At 42.8% G+C, this 19,319-nt stretch overlaps 1 protein-coding gene across 1 annotated transcript; it reads left to right on the top strand.

The window, feature by feature from the left end:
* Window positions 1-208: 208 nt before the first annotated feature.
* LOC116506785 (vomeronasal type-2 receptor 26-like) lies at window positions 209-10,049 on the top strand. Its single transcript, XM_032214698.1, has 8 exons — window positions 209-314; window positions 1,439-1,679; window positions 3,440-3,731; window positions 5,602-6,324; window positions 7,097-7,315; window positions 7,846-7,975; window positions 8,822-9,699; window positions 9,951-10,049. The coding sequence occupies exons 1-8, from the start codon at window positions 209-211 to the stop codon at window positions 10,047-10,049; spliced, it is 2,688 nt and encodes an 895-aa protein (XP_032070589.1).
* The last annotated feature ends 9,270 nt before the right edge of the window (window positions 10,050-19,319 follow it).

Here is a 19,319-nt window from a genome sequence, read left to right as displayed (position 1 = left end):
CACAACCACACAGTAACACACTCACACCCTCCTTGTTCCCCTGAGGACAACAACAATCCTGATATGGCCCTCAATGAAATCGATTCGGACTCCCCTGCTCTAGCTCATGTTCAGTCAGATTTTTCCTTTGTGTTCCTTCAGCAGAACTCTGGATGTCTCTTGACCCTTTTCAGCTCCCTCAATTGAATCATGGGACATGTTGGGAACCATGGACCAAGAGAGGTTGCATGCAGTGATCCCATCCAAGGCCTCAGTAGCTTTCCTATTCCAGGTAGTGGCCAAGTCCTCAGAAGGACCATGCAGCAGAGCCTCAGGTATAATCCCCATTTCCCTTTGGAACCCCATCAGTCACTAAGAGTGGACTGGTCAAATAGATCCAGCCTCCCTGCAGAGAGGGCAGCATAAAAGAATCTCAAAGTCATCATGATCTGGGCAGGACAAAGGGGACAAGGATAGCTCCTCCTCAGATCACGTTGGAAGTGGTCTGTTTTGAGTTGAGCCAAGATTGATGGGGGCCATGTTGAAATGCCTCTAAGTCTTGCCCTGGGGATGGCAAATGGATCTCTCTCAAGACCAGAAGTCTGGGGAACCCCTCAGTCAACTGTGAAATGCCCTCCAGAGGCTCAGACAGGTTGCTGTGCAGTAGGAAGGCTTGTGTATCAGTAATGATCCCAACTGGACCTGTGAATGAATTTTCAAGAAAAGAATTTCAGACCTAGAAATTTGGGGAGCAGCACCCCAAAAGGCCAAAAGAGACACCTGGATGACAATTCCTACCCTTAGGCTACAGCAATGGAAATTTGCAACTCTTGCCAAAAAATTGCAGTTAATATCTTGAGATTCTTCCTCAAATTACATTTCTGCCTTGTGCCACTATACCCAAGTTGCACTCATATTATCTGACCAAACTGGGGCAAAAGCCCAAATCCATCTTGTATGCAGGGGTCACTTTCATGTAGGTCAACTACACAGCTTCCCCATGACTCCATCTGCTCTGTGCATTACAAGAAGAGACACAAACATGTTTTCCATTCTGTTGCATGAAGAGAGGCTGTTGCTAAGGATAGAGGCCCATGGCTTTTCCCTGCAATTATCACAAGTGCAGTCATTCTTCATGTATCCCCATGGGATTTCTACACACAAACATCTTCCAGGATAAACCTTGCTTCAAAGAAATGTCTCTGAGTTCACCAGAGAGAATAACGTGTCACCTTTGGCTGTCTCACAAAGAGTTCACACCTGGGTTGGAAGAGACTCATGTTCCTTTGTTTCCTCTATGGTCACAGCCCAAACACAGGTAAGAGGAAGCATGGTTGATATAAATTTGTCCTGTTGCCATCCAGGTGGCACAGTTGGTGTCTGCTGTGCTAAAGTTCCAGTGAGATTTCAAGAACAATCCTAAAATCAGTTTCTGCATAAACCTTGATTTCTGTTCTAGGAGGGAAGGTGAACGACAGGGAAGGAGTCATGCTGCTTCTGATGCTTCTGCTCTTCTGGCTCCAGGCTCCAACTACAGAGAAGAGGCTGCAAAACATATGTGTACTCACGGATTATATGGGAGTAGATGAAAGCTACTATAGTCCTGGTGATCTCATTATTGGTGGGAATTTGCCCTTGGGAACCATTGGACAGTCTCCTCTCTGTGACTTTAATACAGTGGCTCTTCGTTTCAGAATTGTGTAAATTTCAGCTGGAGGGGAAACATGCAGATAAATGTTTACTTTGCTTTAAATTCTGGGACCCCTTTCAGAACTCCTTTTTCTGGTGTATTGAACTTTCCTGGTGTAGTGGACATTTTCTGCTCTTCTTGATAAATTAGCAAACTCTTAAAATAGAATGGAAAATGGAATAGTCAATCTCTTCATCAGGAAGATGATAAATAACAAAAATGAAGAGGGAAGCTATGCTAGCCTAGTGAAGAAGTCAAATTATAATATTAATCTAACCAGTAACTTATGCTAGAAAATTCAAATAAAAGTTCAAAACTCTTCAAGTGTTCCCGAGTTACAAAAATCCCTCTCAGTGTTGGAATCAGCATTGCTGGTGAATAATGGCCTACAATAAATCTATGAGGTGACACCCCCCCACACACACACACACTGTAGTCCTGTGCTCAGCATTTTTACCCCACCTGAAGAATCTGCTCCAACAGAGACCTTAAATAATTACAGTGAAAGGGGGGCAGTTGGAAAGGATTACAGCCATTGCAGCAAAGTGAATATGGCAGGGATGATAGAGAGTATAAAACAGCCCATGATATCTGTGGAAAGGCTTCTCTCCTTTCTCACAAAGATATCCAAGTTTAGCCAAGGGAAATCCTTTGGAAGAAAAACAACCCTAGATCAAAACTAGATTAGAATTGGCATCACAAGGGGTACAAGTAGAGTGGTGATCCTACTTACAGATACAATCAAGGTTTGCGCAGGATAGGAAGAAGAAAGGTATTACCAAAGATTACACAATATTAGATAAACTTTTGATACAGACAGAAAACAGGCTGATCAAAGTGTTGTATTGATTTTTGTTGAAATATAAGCTAGAGGAGGAGCATGTCAAAGAAACAATGGTCGCCTGGGTGAAAAATTTCGGTTATAATGTGGAATTGGCTAAGTGGGAAAAACTTTGGATACTTAATCAGAAATTAACAATGGCTACGGCGTATAAAGAAGATCTTTATAAGATGTTCTACAGATGGCATCTCCCCCACAGCACGGCTCTCCAAAATGTTTAAAAATCTGGCCCCAAATTGTTGGAAGTATACAAAAACACTAGGCACTTTTTATCATATGTTGTGGACGTGCAATGAGGCAAAAAAAATTGGAAAATGATTCAATCATGGTTAGAACAAATGGTGGGAGACCAAATCTTGTTTAAACCAGAAATTTTTCTCCTAGGTATAATACTGGAGGGGCTTAAGATACACTTTATCTAATTATACATGTACTAACTGCAGCGCGCATAACTTATGCACAATATTGGGGGGGGGGGGGAAATGCACCATAAGAGCTAGATACAATCAGAAAAGTGTTGTCCTGTGCAGAAGCAGATACGCTCACTCTTGAACTTAAAAATAAAGGGGAATCAGAATATTTTGAAGTCTGGAACAGATTTTATGATTGGTATGACAAGGTGACAAGACTGGAACAAACTGTATATATTGTGGTTGGACAGAAGGATAGACAATGTATTAAGTAGGCTAATAGTTAATGGTTGAGACTAGCTGTATATAATGTGAATGTATGGTCACTTCGACTTCGCAATACTACATTGTTTTAAATGTAAAAATAATAAAAATATATTCCAAAAAGAAAAAGAAAAAAACCCAACCCTATGAAATTTGGGAGCTCCTGCCCCCAAAAGTTCCCCCAAACAGTGAAGCAAATTCTACAGCCATGCACAAGCTTTCCTGTAATGTTCTCCAATGTTTTTTTCACTACAGATACATCACCAGTTACTACCAGCAGTTCCTTGCATTGATGTTTGCTGTCTCCCAGGTCAATAAGGATTTTCTTCTGCTCCCCAACATCACCCTGGGCTTCCACATCTATGGCCATTTCCAGAGGGAGATGCTTATTTCCTTGAACAGCTTCTCCATGCTCTCCCTACGAGCCCAAGTGGTTCCAGGTTACAAATGTGTCCTGCAGGACACTCTGCTGTCTGTCTTTGGTGGTCTCAGTGCCAAATCCTCAAGACTGATGGCCTCCATCTTCAGCATCTTTAAGGTCCCACAAGTAAGAAAGCTCTCTTGGATACAGTATGAAACAGACAAAGATCAAAAGCAAACACAGAAGCCAATGATGAAAGTAAAATTAGTTTTGTTATGGGGGATATAATGAGCTTGTGACTTTTAGTTCATTCTTTATTAAATGGTAGCCATCATTTTAGTGCCATTTATTATTTGTATCAGGTTGTTGGTTTCTTCTCTTGTCTTCTGACAACCAATAAAAATGGCTAAGTAGGGGAAGAAGATTAAGTTTACCAGTCAAAGAGTGTCAGCCTGAGTGCAAGGACCACAAATCACACAATGATCACTACTAAAGTCAACATAAAACTTTTAGTTGATATAAGTTTGTGTTCACAACTGCAAATACAATCAAGATATGAAAAAGATAAAAGAGAATATGGTTTTAACTTAGGGAGTTCGGAATTGGATAAGATACTTATGGGAACTGAAGAAAGAATAATTAAGGAACTATATAACTATGTTAGAAGAAGTGGTTAAAGATACAATGTTAACTTGGACAAAGAATTTTGGCCATATGATTGAACTAGAAAAGTGGCAACAACTATGGTAAAGAAATTATAAATTAACTATGTCAACAGCTTACAAAGAAAACTTATACAAAATGTTTTACAGATGGCACATATCACCGGGAAAACTAGCAAAGATGTTTAAAGACAAATCAGCGAAATGTTGGAAGTGTCAACAAGCAATAGGTTCAAACTATCATATGTGGTGGACATGTGCAGAAGCAAGGAAATGTTGGACTAAGAAAATGTTACAAGAAATAGAATTTAGATCAGAGATATTTTTACTAGATGCTCTCCCAGAGAAATTCAAGAAAGAGGATACTAATTTTATTAGACATGTAACCACAGCAGCAAGAATTGTATTTGCCCAAAGTTGGAAATTAAATAAGCTACCAACAGACCAAGAGATAATAAAAAAAGATATTCGATTGTGCAGAGATGAATAGGTTGACAATGAGAATAAAGGATAAAGAGGAATCGGGGTACTTCAAGACGTGGGGAAGATTTGTGATTGGCTAGAGAAATCAAGCTAGAAAAGAAAATAGGGAGAAGATATAGAACCCAGACGATGCGCTATTAAATGGAAAGGGGGGGGGGAGAAGGGGAAAACAGAAAATAAAATATTAAATATATAAGTATATATTCAAGAGTGAGATATAAAGGTGGGAAACATAACTAGGGTAGACTAGCAAAGGTAAGAGAATAAGAAATGATACTAAATTATATTTGGGTTGGTACCATCCCAAGGAAACGTAAACTGAGTTTTGAAAGAGACACCAACAATAATAGAAAAAGAAAGGAAGAGAGGAGGAGAGAATGAAAGGAAGACTGGAGAAAGAAGAAAGAGGTAAGGAGAGGAGGAGGGAAGGGAGAGAAAGAGAAGGAGAGGGGGTAGAAAGGGGAAGAGCAGGAGTAGGAGAAAGAAGGGAAGAAGGAAGGGGAAGGAGAGGAGGAAGGAAGGAAGGAAGTAGAGGAGGAAGGGAGGGAATAAAGAAAGGGAAAATAAGGTGGTGCTACAACAGGAGGAAGGGATGGTAAACAAAGGAACCCAAACTGTACATTATAACTTATTAAATGAAATAATAAATTATAGGAATGATAAATGTAAAGAAGAATAACCATTATGTGAATGTATACTTAAAATGGTATGTAAGAGAATAAAAAAATAAAAAAAAACTTTGAAAAAAAACTTTAACTTTGCCTTTGACAAAATAAACTCTTTTTCTCCAGCTCGGTGTTGGCTTTGAGTTCTCTCAGGGAGAGAGAAGAGTTTATCCTTCCTTCTTCCGGATTAATCCCAAGGAATCTCCTCAGTATGTGGGTTTAGTCCAGCTGCTCCTGTATTTCCAGTGGAACTGGGTCGGGCTGGTGGCCCCTGAAGATGACCAGGGAGAACGTTTCATCTCATCCCTGATGCCAATGCTGAAGGAGAAGGAGATCTGCTCAGCCTTCACTCTAATGCTGGAATTAGATGATTTTGAAAGGACAAAGATTAAGTTTATTCGCAAATTGTGGTATAATGCCTGGTATAAAACAGAAGTGTTTATTCTGTTTGCAGACTCAACTGTTACTCTCAGTGTAATAGAGGCCATACATTCTTTTGAAAAATACAAACAAATATCATTGAGGAAAGTTTGGATCTTCACTTCCCATTGGAAACTTGGCATTGAAGAAAATGAAGACACATTGCAATTTGTAAAGTTTTATCATGGGGTCTTGCATTTTAGGGACCATTCCGGGGATGTTTCAGAATTCAGCCACTTCCTTCTGTCTTTAGACCCCTTTAACCCCCAAGGAGATGTCTTTCTCCCTGAATGGTGGGAATTTGTTTTTGGCTGCAAGATCCATAAATCAGGGAAGATTCCTCTAAAGTGGGGAAAACGATGTACAGGGAAGGAGAATGTGCAGAATCTGCCTAATTACACGTTTGAAAAAAGAATGACAGGAGAAAGTTACAATATCTACAATGCTGTCTATGCTCTGGCACACGCTTTACATGCAATGCATGGATACAGAGCCCAACAAACCATGATGAGGCTTAGAAAGAGGATCTCATATATCCAGTCATGGCAGGTAATTTCTGTGGGCTTTGACTCAGTCCAGTTAGATTGGAAGCTCCCTATATGAATTTCTTCAGTTGCTGATTAAATGTCTGTATACTCCGATACCAATTCATCTGAGACCCTGTCTTATCTTTTTAGTTTACCATTTGTTGTGCTACAATACTTTGATTCTGTTTCTATGACAACCACAGCACAGAGCAAGATTCAGAGTGGTCCTAATGGGTTCCTGGTCTGAAATTTGTCAGAATTGCCTGCACCAAAGGCTAAAGTGTTGGACTTCTCTGAATAGTGAAGTGACCAAGCAGGTCAGATGCTTCCTTCCACAGGGCCCAGTGGATCAAACCTTGTTCCTGCATTCTGCTGCCTTTGACAATGGGCCAGAGAAAATCAGTGGAATTTTACATGATTCTGATAGAAATGATTTATTCATTTCAAACATTCATTTATCAGTTAACAAGAACTTGGGCCAAAGGAACTATTGGGAAGTAGCCATGTATCACAAGAGGAAAATCCTAAAATTAAATTTAGATTGTTTAACTAAAATTCTTGAGTTTTGGTGATATTTGAGTTGGAAACAATGCCCTGTGATAAATGTATGGTTTCAGAGTTAAATATTTGGTTTTACACATGATTTCTCAGATTGCCACCAAGAGATGGAACTAGCTTCTCAAAATATAAATCCGTCTTCTAAAGATGACCATTATGTGATAATAGAAGTCATGATGTCTCATTTTTAGATCTAGCCCTAATACTCCTATTTCTAAAGGTCTCCTTTCTTTCAGATTCTTCGCTTTTTGAGCAATGTGCAATTCAACAACAGTGCTGGAGATGAGGTCTCCTTCTCAGAAAATGGACTGGGATCTTCTCGTTTTGATCTTCTCAACTGGGTTCACTTCCCCAATCAATCTTTAGTCCCCATAAAGGTTGGGCAAGTAAATCCTGAGGCTCCCCCAGGCCAGGATTTCACCATTAATTCTGATGAAATCGTCTGGGCCCCAAAGGTGAGCTATAAGGAAAAGTTATAAGTTCAGAGTAAGATTCATTCTCTTCCCGAGATGCAGAACATCTTTCTAACTTGAAAAATAATCAATTGAGTCAGAAATTATGACAGTCATTTGGTGAAAAATCTGCTTTTTGTGTAACACATTCAAGGTGTCATTTGTGTCATTCTGCAAAGGGTCAGGCTTGGGAACATTGTCTGCTTGAAATGCAGGATGCAATTACAGTCAGCAACTGTGTTTTCCATGGACCTTTAATACACAGTTGTATCCTCATGGTTCTTTCTTTTAGAAATACTGTAGTTCATTCAGAAGCCTTCCTCTGCAGGATAAAACCCCAGTTCTAATCTCCAGCATCTATTGATGGATCATGAATGTCATTGGCCTGAATCCCTCAGGAGCTGTTTCATATTTCTGATAGACAGTGGCAATGTATCTCTTTAGAAGAGATTCTAAACATAGAAATAGGAATGGAGAAAAGAATGAATGCAGCAGTTTCATTTCTTAAATAATTTCTAATTGTTATCTTTTAGACGATCCCCATTGCCAGGTGTGGAAGGAAGAGGTGCCATGCAGGAGAGAGGAGAAGAGTTCCAGAGGGAGAGCAGGTTTGCTGCTACCAGTGTGATGCTTGTCCAGAAGGAACCTTTTCTAATCAGACAGGTAGACCATACTTCATTCTAAATCTTCAGGTATCAAGGAAGACATTCATTAAATCAATGTATTTTTGTTATTGTGTCATTTTTGATAGGATTGACATTCACTCATACTTTTAAATAGAACCTTTCTATTGATCTAAACTGCCCTGGCCACAGATGCCACCTGCCTCAATCTTTAGCAAGGATAGTTTGAGGGAACAAATTATCAATCCCCAACTTCCATTTCTGCTTCTATTTTCATATCTAATTGGGAAACCAATTTCCAATCTTCTCTTGAGAAGGTGGGGCATGTAGTCCAAACTTATATTTGATTATTTAAAGTGTGTTTCTTCTGGCATATCTATCAAACTCTGCGGTAATAGACCTGCCAGAGAAAGAGGAGATCCACCTATTTATGTCTCTTTGATAGAGCAAGAGGGAGGAATGAACACATTTGACTTACAAAGCAGAGAGATCAAGGCAGGGATAATGTACACAGAAATAAAGCTTTAGCATTCCTGGATAACAGATCTGTCAGTCTTCTCTGGGTTCTATTACAAAATGGGAGAAAAAATCTGGCAGCAATCTCAGACTGAAAGCTACATTAGTCATGGAAGTGCACATTGAATGGATAGCTGGAACTCAATCTTTGTCTCTGGCTAATCTATCCCTAGGATCAACATAAATGATGGATGATTTGTGATGCAAATCATATGATGGCCCATAAATAGCACATGGGATTATTTCATTACTCCCTTTGTTGGTAGGTTAACAGCAGAAAGGAAACCCTCAAATCATTTATGCAGGAGGAATAATGTGCATAGTAGTTGCTCAAAGAGCATTAGATAAAGACTTTTGATTTTAGATGCAGCTCACTGTGAATCCTGCCCAGAAGAGCAATTTCCCAACAAGGACAAGGACCAATGCATTGCCAAGATGCTCCACTTCCTCTCCTATCAAGAGACCCTGGGATACATCTTAGTTTTTCTTGCTCTTTTTTTCTCAGTGATCACATCTGCAGTCCTGGTGATTTTCTATAAACATCATGAAACACCGATTGTCAAGGCCAACAACCGAGATCTCACCTACATCCTCCTGTTCTCCCTCCTGCTGTGCTTCCTCTGCTCCTTCCTCTTTATTGGTCAGCCAGGGAAGATCACCTGTCTCTTCCAACAATCTGCCTTTGCCATTCTCTTTTCCCTTGCAGTTTCCTCTGTGTTGGCAAAAACTGTCATGGTGGTTCTGGCCTTCATGGCCACCAAGCCAGGGAACAAGACAAGGAAACTCTTAGGAAAACCATTGACTAACTCCATTGTCATAGCCTGTCCTCTGGTTCAAGCCCTTCTTTGTGCCACCTGGCTGGGAACCTCTCCCCCATTTCTTAACTTGGACTTCCACTCCTTGTTTGGAGAGACCATCTTGGAATGTAAGCAAGGCTCAGCTTTAATGTTTTATGGTGTCCTCTCTTACCTAGGACTTTTGGCCCTTGTCAGTTTCACAGTGGCATTTCTAGCTAGGAAATTGCCTGATAGCTTTAATGAAGCCAGGTTCATTACTTTTAGCATGCTGGTCTTTTGCAGTGTTTGGATCTCCTTCCTCCCCACCTACCTGAGCACCAAAGGGAAGTCCATGGTGGCTGTGGAGATCTTCTCCATTTTGGCCTCTGGAGCTGCTCTCTTGGCTTGTATCTTTTCCCCCAAATGCTACATTATTCTGCTGAGACCTGATCTGAATTGCAGAGAAAGTATAGTAAGAAACAAAAAATTATAACAAATGCAAGTAGTGTCCTCATTTATATTTGTCTTTGTGTCATGTTTAGAATGTGATAAGATTTCTAATAAATGATAACAAGAAAGAAGACTTTGCCCATAAAGGAATTCCTTATGAAGTTCTGCAAATGCTTAGAATATTCCTGCTGTCAGTTTTTTTTCATGTTTTCCAAGTATCCTTAGTGAGGTCCAATGCCCTATATGTTATTAAAAATGTGTTTATTATTTCAGATATTTCTAAGTACATATGGCAAGGAAGAAAACCCAAAATTAGATAAAAATTACTGCAAGATGATAAGGAAAAAGGGGGTTTGGTTTTACCAGACCTAAAATTGTATTTTGAGACATGTTGTTTTGCCTGGTTAAATGAGTAGGTGAACCATTTGGGTGCATTTCCAACATTTAGCGGACATGTTTTTAAACTTTTTTGCTAGTCTTGCCAGTGGCAGATGCCACCTATAGAACATTTTATAAAGGTTTTCCTTATAAGCAGTAGCCATTGTCAGTTTATAGTTTCTATCCCAAAGTTTGTGCCATTTATCTAGTTCTATAGCATAGCCAAAGTCTTTTGCCCATACTATTCTAGGAGAGGGGTGGATGCTAACTTTCTACAATGGCTTGGAAACCTGCCATCCTAGGCCCAACGTTTGGGAAGCCAGGCTCTGCCTGTCACAAGCCAGGACAAAGGGTGAGTGATGGAGGAGTAACACCTCCTTCAAAAACCTTGGCCTGGCTGGTAGCACCTCATAAGGGCCCCTTTCCAAGGTTACAGGAGAAGACGGTCAATGGTTTTGAAGGGGGAAGATGGCTCTACACCCCAACGGCAGATCAAGCGGCTCAACCATCTTCTAGGAGAAGGGAAACTCTGATTACAAACCTCCACTGCCTGGTGGCTATAGCCGCTACTGGAAAAGGATTCAGGAGTCAACCTCCAGGCAAAATCTGGAGCCGGAGTCCCGGAAGCAGTTTGTGACTGTGCACAACCATGTTCTGGTGACTCCTGTGACACAGCTGAAACCAATCGTATCAGCTCTGCTGTTCCATTGGACTATTTCAGTGACATGGAGAGAGGGGGAATCTGCTACTTGGGTAACAGTGGTATCCTCCATATTAATCTATCCAGGCCTTGTGCTCTGGAGAGGACACTCCAGCTTTGACCTCTTTCCAGAGCACGATACCATAGTCTTTTTAGACTGAAGGATGCCAATAATGAAGGAAACAATGGGTTGGGATGGAGATAGTCCACAACCAGTGTTATATATCATCAGTAGTGCTGATTTTCATTTGTTCTATTAGCAAGATTTGAAACCATTCACTCGTTAAAGCAGAACCATCATAAAAGCAAAAACATGTGTTAATAGATGGGTAAGCAAAGCAATTCTAAAAACATTTTGTCCTTTATTTCCATAAGGAGAGGGCATTTAAATTATACTAGGGCGAAGCAACTACTCTCCTTTCTGTAACTATATGAATAAAAAGTCAGTATTCAAAGGATGAAATCAGGACTGGAAGAAGAGGGGAAGATCTCCTGGACTTTTGCCTCTCTCTTTCTCAGATTCTTTCAGGATTTCTTCTCCCCGTCCTTCAATCTGAGTCTTTCCCACAAGACAGGACAAAAGAAGGAGCCTTAGAAATCACAATGACCCAAGATGTCTTGCAACGTAGGAATAAGTGGAAGAAGAATGGAATGGAATGGAATAGGATAGGATAGGATAGGATAGGATAGGATAGAATAGAATAGAATACCAGTAGAATGAATATAGAAGAATAGAGTAGAATATATAATGGAACAATAGAATAGAATATAGAATAGGGAATGGAATGGGGTAGAATAGAATAGAATAGAATAGAATAGAATAGAATAGAATAGAAGCTGGAAGGGACCTTGGAGGTCTTCTCGTCCAACTCCCAGATCAAGCAAGAGATCCTATACTATTTCAGACAAATAACTACCCAGTCCCTTCTTAAAAACCCTCAGTGATGAAGCACCCACAACCTCTGGTGGCAAGGTGTTGCACCTGTCAATTGTCCTCACTGTTAGGAAGTTTCTCTTTAATTCCAGGTTGCTTCTTTCTTTGATGAGTTTCCATCCATTGTTTCTTGATTTGCCTTCTTTGGTGCTTCGGATAATAATTTGACCCCCTCTTCTTTGTGGCATCCCCTCAAATACCTGAATCCTGATATCATGCTCCCCCTTCTTTTCTCTAGACTAACCAAACCCAAATCCTGTAGCAGTTCTTCATATGTTTTAATCTCAACATCCTTTTTGCAGTACGGTGACCAAAATTGGTTGCAATATTCCAGGTGTGGCATTACTATGGTTTTATAAAGTGGCACTAATACTTCATGTAATCTTGATTCTAAAGGCTACTGCCAGAAATATAAGGGACGGGATGCAAATCCATCCCACTGAATGACTTACTGATGTGGAGGAGAAATACAACGAGCACCATTGAACTGTAACAGCTGAGGTGAAGTTATTGATGCAGTGACAAATGCACTAATAATGTGGTCACCTGACCTGCAATAACTTTCTGGATATTCTCTGTCCTGCCATCTTAAAGTCGGGGGGCATTTGGGTCTGAGCCCCCCCCCCCCCGAGTTTCTCTAGGTCAGCACAAGCAGCAGCATCAGAGGGCGAAGCAGAAGGTCCATTTTGCTTTAAGACGAATCAGCCATTCTCTCTTTCTAAACCACAGGGGGTTAGTAGAATTCAAAGTGCTCTCGCAAGTTGGAAACGCCAGGGGCTTTCCCAATTCAAACAAAGACAAGCCCAGTTTCACTTGGAAAGGAATAGAAACATATGGTTGGCAGCAAAACCATAGCCTGCCTATCCTCAATACTCTCCAGACTGGAGGCATTTATCCTTTTCTGAGATCCCTTCCCTGTTAATTCAGTCTGATGTTTACATTCAAGGCAGTCATTGGAGGAGTAGCAGAGGAGGAGTCAAAGACCGGGACGGTGATAATTAAAGTGAGGAGCAATGATACAGAATAACAGAGTTGGAAGGTGGACCTCGTAGGTCATCTAGTCCAGTGGTCCCCAACCCCCGGTCCACGGACCGGTGCCGGGCCGTGGAGTACCTGGCACCGGGCCGCGCAGCGGCCGGGGGCCATGATCGTCGCCGGAGGGGGGGAGCTGCGTGGAAGCACAGGAGCAAGTGAGGCGAGGAGGAAGAATCCCCCGCTACTACACCACCTCCGCCCCCTCCCCGAGTCAGCCGTCCCCTCAGTGAACGCCTCCGCCTCTTTCTCCTTTCTCGCCTCAGTCGGCTCGCCTGGAAGCGAGGCGAGGAGGGGGCGGACCATGCGCTGGAAGCGGAGCCCTTGGAGGCCCTGGCGGCTTCCCTGGCGGTCGTTGCTGGCCGCTCTCTTCTTTTTCTCGCTGTCCTCCTCGTTCCTCTACTTCGTCTATGTGGCGCCCGGCATTGGTAAGGGTTGCGCGGCGCGGTTGGAGAAAAAGCGGCTCAGTCATCTCCGAGTTGCCCAGGGAGGGGCGGCGCGCCCGGGACGGAGACGGCGCTTCCCCGCCCGGCCTTGGCTTGTGAGAAGGAACGGCGGGAGAGGTAGAGAGAGAGAGAGAGAGAGAACGTCGGGCAGCCGAGGGCGGGGGGGTCTTTTGAGGGGAGATGGGGGTGCGCGATTTTGGCACGCGTGCGCCCTCCTCGGGCGTGGGGGGGGCTGAGAGGAGTCTAACGGTAGCGCAGGAAAGGGGAGGGTATGAGTGCCGCCTGAGGTGGTGAGGGGCAGTCTCCAGATTCAGGCCGCCGCTGCCGCTATTGCAGCGCACGGTGGAAAAGCGGCGGTCTTACCCACCCCTTCCCTGCCTCCCGCCCGCTCCAGTTGCCGCAGCCAGGGGTGGGGGCTCGGTGCCTGAAGTCTCTTGCCTCTCTTCCAAAATTTCGCCAACGGGCATCGGTGAAGCGCGCTCTTTCTCTTTCTCACAAAACACATTTCCTTTCCCCCCACGCGTAGTTATTGGCGATATGGACTCTTGGAGGCTGCGCTCCCGGGTCGCGTTTCCTTTTTGCAGCCCACGAGAATGCCTGGTTCTGAGCCTCAAAAAACGAGAGTTCTCTTAAGGCTGCAAAAAAGGAATATACTTTGGTCCTTGAAGCGCTTTTCCTGTTATTTGGACATTATATATATATACGTACGTACATACGTACGGTATGTATATATGTATGTATGTATGTATGTATGTATGTATGTATGTGTGTGTGTGTGTGTGTGTATATATGTATATATGTATATATGTGTATATATATATATATATATATATATATATATATATATATATATATATATATATATATATATATATATATATATATATATATATATATATGTCTGTAGTCCATAATATAGTGATGATTTAAAAAAAAATTAGTTGAGCACATGGAATCTTTTTTCTTTTAGTATATTTTGGAGGTGGGGGCCCACTTTGTTATTTAAGATAGTATCTCATTTTATATATGGTAGTTTAATCAAAACAATCTGATATATAAACAATCAATGTGTCGTCGCGAACAACACCCCCCCCACCCCTGCGCGCGCTCAGCGGGCCACGGTAAAATTATCAAAGGCTGACTGGTCCGCGGCGATAAAAAGGTTGGGGACCACTGATCTAGTCCACTCCACCCACCCCCATCCAAGCAGGAGACCCTACACCATTTAGCAGATTAACAGAGTTGGAAGGGACCTTGTAGGTCATCTAGTCCAACCCTCCTGCCCAAGTAGGAGACCCTACACCATTTCTGACAGTTGGAAGTCCAGTCTCTTCTTGAAAGCTTCCAGGGATGAAGCTCCCACAACTTCTGAAGGCAACTTCTCTTCCATGAGTTGATTGTTTTCCCTGTCAGGAAATCCCTCCTTATTTCCAGGTTGAATCTCTACTTGTTCAGTTCCCATCGATTATTCCTTGACTGGCCTTGGCTGGTTTGTAAGAAGAAACTGCAGAGTCACGTGTGGTATAAGGTTACTGCTTGAGCAGGGGGATGGATTACAAGACCCCCAAGGTCCCTTCCAGCTATATACTGAATTTGATTCCCTTCTGGGGATGAATGCATCTTACTTCAGATGCATTCAGCAGAAACGAGTCACACTGGAAAGAATAAATAAATAAGCAAAGAAGTACATAAATACATAAACCTGCTATCAGCAGCAATAATGCAACCCTTTTCATTTGAGTATTTATTAATACTTATAGGCCGCCCTTTTCCCTGAGGGGACTCAGGGCGGCTTACATAAAATGAAGGGAGGGGGTATACAAACAATAGACACACACAGTACATAGAAGTAAAATAATAAGCAACATTCATTCATCATTCGGGTGGGGGCAATTATCTTTGTCCCCAGGCCTGATGGGCTAGCCAGGTCTTAAGGGCTGTGCGGAAGGCCTGGACGGTGGTGAGGGTACGAATCTCCACGGGGAGATCGTTCCAAAGGGTCGGAGCTACTACTGAAAAGGCTCTCCTCCGTGTAGTTGCCAGTCGGCACTGACTGGCAGATGGAACTCGGAGGAGGCCTAATCTATGTGATCTGATTGGTCGCAGGGAGGTAATTGGCAGGAGGCGGTCTCTCAAGTACGCAGACCCACTACCATGAAGGGCTTTATGAGTGACAAGTAGCACCTTGAAGCGCACCCGGAGATCAACAGGTAGCCAGTGCAGCTCGCGGAGGATAGGTGTTATGTGGGTGAACCAAGGTGCACCCACAATCACTCGCGCGGCTGCGTTCTGGACTAGCTGAAGTCGCCGGATGCTCTTCAAGGGCAGCCCCATGTAGAGCACATTGCAGTATTCCAGCCTAGAGGTCACAAGGGCCCGAGTGACTGTTGTGAGAGCCTCCCGGTTCAGGTAGGGTCGCAACTGGCGCACCAGGCGAACCTGGGCAAATGCCCCCCTGGTCACAGCCGTCAGATGATGGTCAAAAGTCAGCTGTGGATCCAGGAGGACTCCCAAGTTGCGAACCCTCTCTGAGGGGTATAGAATTTGACCCCCCAGCCTGAGCGATGGAACACTGATCGAATTATTGGGACGAAAACACAACAGCCACTCGGTCTTCTCCCTTCATCCCACTTCTTCCAGGTGTTCATTTTGAGGCCTAGTGTCAGGGTCCCAACAGATGCCCTAATTAACTCATGAGCGTCCAGCCAAGTTACAAAAGAAATCCAGTTATTTATTAGGAACAACGTGTCACCAGGTTCCCAAGTGAAGTCAGATCTACCCCATGTAATTTACGGCCCATCTATGACCCTGTTTCCCCCCTCCTCCAAGGGTGTGTCATAAATCACATTCTCCAACAGACCACTTTCGCGGGCTGTAGAAAACACGCCTCTTTGGCTGTCTCTGGTAACCTGGGATACAAGCCTTGAGAAAGGTATGCGTGGAATGTGATTTTGGTCGTGGCTGCCAAGCTGCTCTGTCAGTTCTCCCCCCTTCCTGCCTATGACAACTCGAGAGCAGGCCAGGAATGCTATACGAGTCAACACCCAGGGCCTTACATAGAAAGAAAGCTTGCTGTTAAAGATATGCTCATTATTTCAAGAAGAACATTTTCCAATTTTATTCCTTTTTATTAGATATTGTACTATTTTTGTGTTTTGAAAGGTTGGTTCCCTATTAGCATTTCTGTCTTATATATTTGTTGCCATAGCCTTCCAACACTGTAGAATTTTCTGCTTCTATTCCTCTTTTTAATGTTAGATTTTAAATTCCCAACTTTCTACCCAATTCTGCTGTGTAGCCTCATCCATTTGGTGGGAATTTGTGGTCAGGATTAGAAGGTAATATCACTATGTACACTTATTTTAACAATCCCTTGTGACATGTCATATCCCAGAGCTTCTAGTTAAACATTATGTTTTATGATAATTATGTCCCCTTAGAGGACAAAGAAATGCACTGACATTTCTACCTTTCAGAAAGGAAAAAAATGGTGTAAGAAAGGAAGGGGAAATGATACTTGCAAACATATTCAAAGGTAATATTATAATGGATCTTGGGTTATTCCCTGCCCTTCTCTTATTTACAGAGAACAGTGGACTTAATTAGAACAAACATTGGTATCTGGGGATTCAGAGGCTGCTGTAGGAATGTTCTGAGAAAAACTGCAATGGGCCTCTGGGAGATGCAAGAACACATTTTTTTTTATTTCTCAATTTGTATATTATCTACTCCTATTAAACTAAAAACTAATTTTCCCAACCATCTTTTTGTTTCAGAGGTCAAATTCCCCATAGCTGTGGCCCTTTTTAAATAATGCAAGTCAACGAATCCATTAGTTTTGCAAGATTGCTTTTCTTGGCTCTCATCAGCACAAGTTCTCCTCCCTTTATCAGCTGAACCAGGGGAGAGATTAAAAGGGTTTTTTTCTTCTGTCAAAGCACCTGGTCTACCCAAATAATCTCTCCCCTGCCTCAGCTGATAAAGGGAGGAGAACTTGTGGCTTAGAGGTTAATACTTCCTAATATGTTAGCAGCCCAAGTTCAAATCCCAGCAAGGGTATGGCTAGGTGATGAGAGCTAAACATCTTGAAATAGATGTATACTAGTCTTCCTTCATTTCTTTATCAGCAAAAATGTAAAACAAAGTAGTTGGTTGTGAAAGAGACTGCCTGGAAGGCATAAGAATTATGGTGCACCAATTATGGAAATAGTAAGCCCATAAATATCTCTGATATTTTGCAGTTCCCAACACTGAGAGTTTTAAAGAAGAGATTGGACAACCACTTGTCTGAAATTGTACAGTGTGTCAGGGTTCCAAGTAATGCACCCATAAAAAGTGGAAGTCCGAGGCAGACAAATTCCTCACAGAACAGTTTTATTGGATACATCATATTGTCACGACTGGCGAAAGCTGACTCTAAAAGTTCCCAGGGCTTTCACCTATTTAAAAATACAGGTTTCCTCTTTCCCCCAAGTCACCGGTCACGTTGTCCAATCCAGGTGGTGGCTGGTCACTTGGTTACTTGGCTCCTCTTCTGGCCAGCCACCTGTGAGAACGTCCTTGGTTCCCACAGAAAAGCTACAAAACCCCATCTAACTATTTTCCCCCTCCCTCCATTGTGTGGCAACTCTGAAGCCTCCAAGATGGCTTCTGCCATGCTCACTAGAGCCGAGGCGGTGCAGTGGTTAGAGTGCAGTTATGCAGGCTACTTCAGCTGACTGCTAGCTGCAGTTTGGCAGTTCAAATCTCACTGGCTCAATGTTGACTCAGCCTTCCATCCTTCCGAGATGGGTCAAATGAGGGCTCAGATTGTTGGGGGCAAGAGGTGGACTCTGTAAACCACTTAGAGAGGGTTGTGAAAGAACTATGAAGTGGGATATAAGTCTAAGTGCTATTGCTATTCACATCAGGGTTGACACAGGTTCCTGCCTGAGGAAGGGCCTGGACCTTGAAGGTTCCTTCCCATTCTCTTTTTCTATTTTTCTGTTACTCCAACATAGTGATCATAGCTACTATCAAATGGGGAGCCCTCAGTGAGGTACTGACTTCAGTCCACTTGCTTGGACTTGTGATAAATGCAGTTTTGGACAACTGGAAGTGCGTGAAATATACTTAAATTCCCCATGGCTCAACAGCTTCCTGAGGCATGTGCTGGAAAGTATGAAAAGGCACAGTTTCCACACAATAAATACCATCTCTACCATAGGAGAGTTTGAACATAGGCAAGCTTGATGTGGTGGATTATCGGCTGAAGGAGGAGGGGCACCTCTAGGGGAATAAATAGACATTGCAATGTGGAGTCAGTTTGAAGGAGAAAGATCTTCATTAAGACCCTTAGTTCTATATCTGCTTCTTCCCAAAGGAAGGCAGACGGTTTGGCCAGTTTTTTCTAATATGGATGATCAGCAATAAAGTATCTACTTGAGTGTCAAAGGTGCTTTTTCAAGGGGCAACTGGACTTTTCTTTGAAGACATTTCACTTCTCACCCAAGAAGCTTCTTCAGCTATAGTTCCAGGAGATATGGCCATCTTCTTCTAATTTGTTTTAAATTTGGGGTAGACACCTAGAATTGGGAATATTCAATATCAATGAGTGGAGATGGAGGTGGGGTGGTGATGCCTCTTTTCCAAGACCTGAAAGGCTAACACAGTGAACGTTTTAGGCACCAAAAAGGGAACATGTGCTCATACACACTCATCAGGGTCACAACCCAGAAGAGGAGTGGCCCAGAGGGCATGCGCACACCAGGAAATGAACTTCCAATTTCTGGCAGACACTGGCCAGCTGTTCTTATGGTTTCTGGCACGCATGCATGCGTACTAATCAGCTGCACTGCTGCACAGACGAAGGTCAGCTGATCACCATGCATGTATGTACACCAGAAACCCAAAAGAGGAACGGGCAACGCTGCATGTTCTAGGCAACATGGCTCCACATGCCACTTCGGGCAACCCCACTACTGTTTTCTCAGAGCACTAAATGTGGCAGCCCTGAAGCTCCAAAGAAAAAGCTTCATAGAGCTTTTACAGCCCTCTCTAAGCGATTTACCGAGTCAGCCTCTTGCCCCCAACAATCTGGGTCCTCATTCTGCTGACCTCGGAAGGATGAAACACAGAATCAATCCTGAGCCAGGTTAGATTTGATCTGCCAA

The sequence above is a fragment of the Thamnophis elegans genome, chromosome 1 (genome assembly GCF_009769535.1).
Source record: "Thamnophis elegans isolate rThaEle1 chromosome 1, rThaEle1.pri, whole genome shotgun sequence".
In the NCBI taxonomy this organism is placed as follows: domain Eukaryota; kingdom Metazoa; phylum Chordata; class Lepidosauria; order Squamata; family Colubridae; genus Thamnophis; species Thamnophis elegans.
The sequence above is the reverse complement of the archived record's forward strand: the minus strand, read 5'-3'. Positions and strand labels throughout refer to the sequence as shown.